At 42.0% G+C, this 3998-nt stretch overlaps 1 protein-coding gene across 1 annotated transcript in view; it reads left to right on the forward strand.

Annotated features, from left to right (window-relative positions):
- The window catches only part of ADARB1 (adenosine deaminase, RNA-specific, B1), a 64043-nt gene extending 61792 nt beyond the window's left edge, over positions 1–2251 (forward strand). Inside the window, exons 9-10 of the mRNA XM_009320764.1 lie at positions 492–670; positions 1410–2251. Of these exons, the coding sequence (XP_009319039.1) occupies positions 492–670; positions 1410–1586 (356 nt within the window). The 3' untranslated portion in view covers positions 1587–2251. The remainder of the gene's footprint in view (positions 1–491; positions 671–1409) is intronic.
- Positions 2252–3998: the final 1747 nt, after the last annotated feature.

Below are 3998 nucleotides of genomic sequence, written 5' to 3' on the forward strand. Positions count from 1 at the left end.
CCCGCTACTGAGTGGGCTCGGAGAGCAGCGGTTTCTTGTGCAGGAGCAGAGCAACTTTTTTTCTGCTTCATAATTATTTGCAGGTTAATAATTAGTTCATTGGTTTGCCCTATAAGCGAGACCAAATCCTCCTGAGATGGATGTGTCAAGGCGCTCGTGTTACTGTCCACATGGGCCCTTGCCACAGACCTCTCTGCGATCCCCTCCACTGAGGAGGCTGGTTTCTCACGGCTCCAGCGATGCACATTTGCCCTGCTAGGAAGGACAGAAGGAGAGAGCACTTTATCCAGGATGAGGACGAGATGTGCATGGTGCTATCTCCGCAAGTCGGTGAAAAATCTGCAGGAGAATGTCCTCAGAATAAAAGATCTGCTTGTAAGACTGCGTAGTGATGTGATTTCAGTAGCTCTGCTGTATCACTTACTCCCCAGTAAAAACAAAAATCAGGAGTTAGTATTTACTATTGTCATTAAACATTGCTTTTCTTTCAGGTATTAGCAATGCAGAAGCTCGTCAACCAGGGAAAGCACCAAACTTCAGTGTGAACTGGACAGTAGGAGACACTGGTCTTGAAGTTATTAATGCTACGACCGGCAAAGATGAAATGGGTCGTGCATCTCGCCTTTGTAAGCATGCTTTTTACAGCCGCTGGATGCGCATTCATGCAAAGGTATATCTTCCAGAGTGCTAGATTTTCCACTTCTTAATTCTTAATGAAATATCTGTGCGTGCTGCTTTCTGTATTCAGAAGTCTCTTTCTGAGCCTGTTTTAAGCTGATCCTAACGTTAGCTACTGCTCCACGTAGTAATGTAAAAGAACAATGCATTTGTTTAGCTCATTCTTTAATTTGATGATGAAAGGTCCACAACGTGTGCAAGGATCTAATAATCCTTGGTTTATAGCTAAGTAAACAAAGGGTGCTATCTCCTTTGAGCTTGCCTTCTCATTTTAATTTATTTGGAAGGATAATCCCAGTTTCACTGCAATCGAACCTACTGAGGTTTCGCTCAGTCCTCTCTTAGAAAGAAAAGCTACAATAAAGTATCTGTCAGTGGCTTTTCAGTGTCTAGATTTCTTCCACCAAAGGAAGTTGATAATCCAGAGAAAGCAAAAGGCAGGCTAGCTGGGGTGAGACTAGTCCAAAGAGTGCTTCTGCTGTGGCATGGCGCTGCGGAAGGGCTGGCTTTGCAAGAGGCAAATGTTGCAGTTGGGTGCGGTGAAGCTTGGTGCAGAGACATGATGGTTGGAAGGAGCAGTACCATGTGCACGTCTGCCTTTGCCTGAACGTTTGGTTTAGTAGTTCATTACCTTGTTTTAATAATAGTTGTTTTAATAACTCAGTCACTCTCAAACTGTTTAGCTTAATAGTTTCTTGTCTCTCTTCTTTTCTCGTCTTTAATCCACACAGCTTTCCTCCAGCTTGCGCTCAAAGATCCTCAAGCCTAACCTGTACCACGAAACCAAGCAAGGAGCCACTGAGTATCAAACTGCCAAAGAGTGTTTGTTTAAAGCATTCCTGAAGGCAGGACTTGGAGCCTGGGTGGAGAAGCCCATAGAACAGGATCAGTTTTCTCTCACTGTCTAATTCACAGACTGCACATCACTTTGGAAAGGGGGTTGTTCTGGAAATTCCTGGTGCCCAGCACTGCTTTCTGGCATCTCCACAGCCGTCAAAACATCTTTTTACTGTTTGGAGTTGGGTTTTTTCCTTTGTTTTTTTGAAACTTCATAGTAACTGTTTCTGTTTTGCCTAAGTATTGAAACTCAGTGATGATCTGACTCATAATTGTATATTTTGTTATGGGAAAGTAATTTCTGGTGCATTTCTAGAAATACTTTTACTAGAAAACTTGCAGTAAGGCTGTCCTTACAGTATGCAATGACTCATTTTTTCTGGGTTAAAATAATTTCTTTTTTTAATTCAATGTCATCAAGTGCATGAAGAAATAAAAGTTTCTCTAGGTTTTACACCACACTTTTAGGAAGTAGCTTAATTTTTTAAAAAGAAAATAGGTGACAAAGCTGATGCTACTCCTCTGTTAACTTGTTTTTGAACTGCAGATATTTCTAGCATATAGATCACAGAGCCAGAATGGAGTCTGGCCAGCTAGTTTTTCCCCACTTCCTTGCTCTTTAAAACCAGCTGCTGAAAATTTCATGTCTTTGATGTATGTATTTATTAGTCTGTGACCCAGGTTTTAACATGCAGCTTTTTATTCTGTTTTTAAAAATACATTTACCTCCCATTTACACACATTGTGAAGTCTTCATTTTTTTTACCATTGTAAACTGGAAACAACAAAATAATTATTTGTAAGTTAAGAAATTTAGTCTATAATGTGCAGAAACCTGTTTTAGAAGTAGGTGATTTGTATATCCCAGGAACTCATCAGAATACAATCATAACTGTAACAGTAATATGACAACTTAAAAAAAAAAATTACTCATTTTAAGGGCACTAAGCCTGAATTGCCAAAAACAGTCACTTGCTGGGTATTGAATACTCTCCTTTTGAAGAAATGAAAAGCTCTTGTACAGACAAAAAGTTGTTAAAGCTTCTTTCCTGTGAGTTATATCTGCTTTCACTCAAGTTGTTGTGTCTCTGAGATTTCATTGCCTTTTGGCTTCACGTGTGATGGTCTTCATGAAGCTAATTAGGTAAGTTGCGCTCAAACGTGCTTTCGTTTGCTTTGATGATTACTTAGAAAAGTGTTTTTCCTAAAGGTGTAGACACTTCTGCTTTATGTAAAAATGTAAGATAGAAGGGAAATATTGTGAGATCAGTTTGATTAACTGGTGTATAGAAGGCATTTTTAAAAACACTTTTCAGTACATGGCATTTAGGAGTGATGAGACAATGTCTGGTATCGCTTCTCTGCTCAAATGATGTGTGTCCAAACACGTCCCTTGGCTCATGCCCATCCAGGTATCACCTGTGCTTTCTGAAGAGCATCTCAGAGATCCTCCGTGTTCCCTTTGCAAACGATGAAGGTGATGCTTCGTGACATGGGAGTTTGCCTGACAAAACCAAATCAGTGTACCACCTGTTGGTTCCTGTCCCTTCGCTCCACAGCCCCTTGCCTGTGCTGCACAGGACATCAGGTCAGCGGGCTGGTCCATGCTTTGAAGTCAAGTCAAGTGTTACTTTTAGACCCACATTGGGTCAGAGATCCAGTTTAGAGTTGTGCCGGCGCATCTGCAGAGGCAGTGGAGTGGAGCGTGGGTCCCTTCAGCCAGCTTCACGGCCAAAGCCTGTGTATCATGAAGCTGTAACTGGAGTAACCGTACCTCAGCCCCAGCATCTTTGGGGGGGTAGCAAATACTTGGGGTGTTGGAGACTGTGATGAAAACACTTCTGGCCAATAATGAATGCCAAGGAGATGTGCTGCTTCGTTATTGCTCAAGTAGGAACCATTTTCCACTTCAGAAATTGATCAAGCCTGAAAATCACTTGTGCATTGGTTGAAGCCTCTGGGTTAGTGTCTTGGAAGTAGTGCATTGAGGTGCAAACAATGCATTTTTGGCAGTATTATGGATAATAATGAGCACTGCTGTGGAAAGGCGAGCAATTCTGTGGCCTGGTGATCCCCTCGGAAAAGACTGTGATGCTTCCAGAGTTTACTGCCTTCTCCAGACGCCGGAGGAACAAATGCTGCAAGCTGCAATAGACAGGCTGTGTTAATTCAGCTTCACTGGTGACTTAAGCCGTCCTGTCTGCTTCTCATTAAAACCAAGAGTGCTCTTGTGGCCTCTGCCAGCCCGACAAGGCTTTTGCAGTCATCATCCGACTGAGGCTTAGACTGACCTATTCTAAAACTAAAAGAAATTTAATTGTAAATGGTCAGATTTTGCAAGTACTCGGGCATCTGCCTTTGAGATCAACCTTGTCTCATTCATGTTGCAGAAATTCTGTTGTGGCTGTAGTTGAATACGTGCATATGTTTCTGCAGGATTGAGGGAAAGCTGGTCGCACTGTGTGCATTTTCTTGAGATCATT

Source organism: Pygoscelis adeliae, unplaced genomic scaffold, assembly GCF_000699105.1.
Source record: "Pygoscelis adeliae isolate BGI_AS28 unplaced genomic scaffold, ASM69910v1 Scaffold63, whole genome shotgun sequence".
Classification (NCBI taxonomy): Eukaryota; Metazoa; Chordata; class Aves; order Sphenisciformes; family Spheniscidae; genus Pygoscelis; species Pygoscelis adeliae.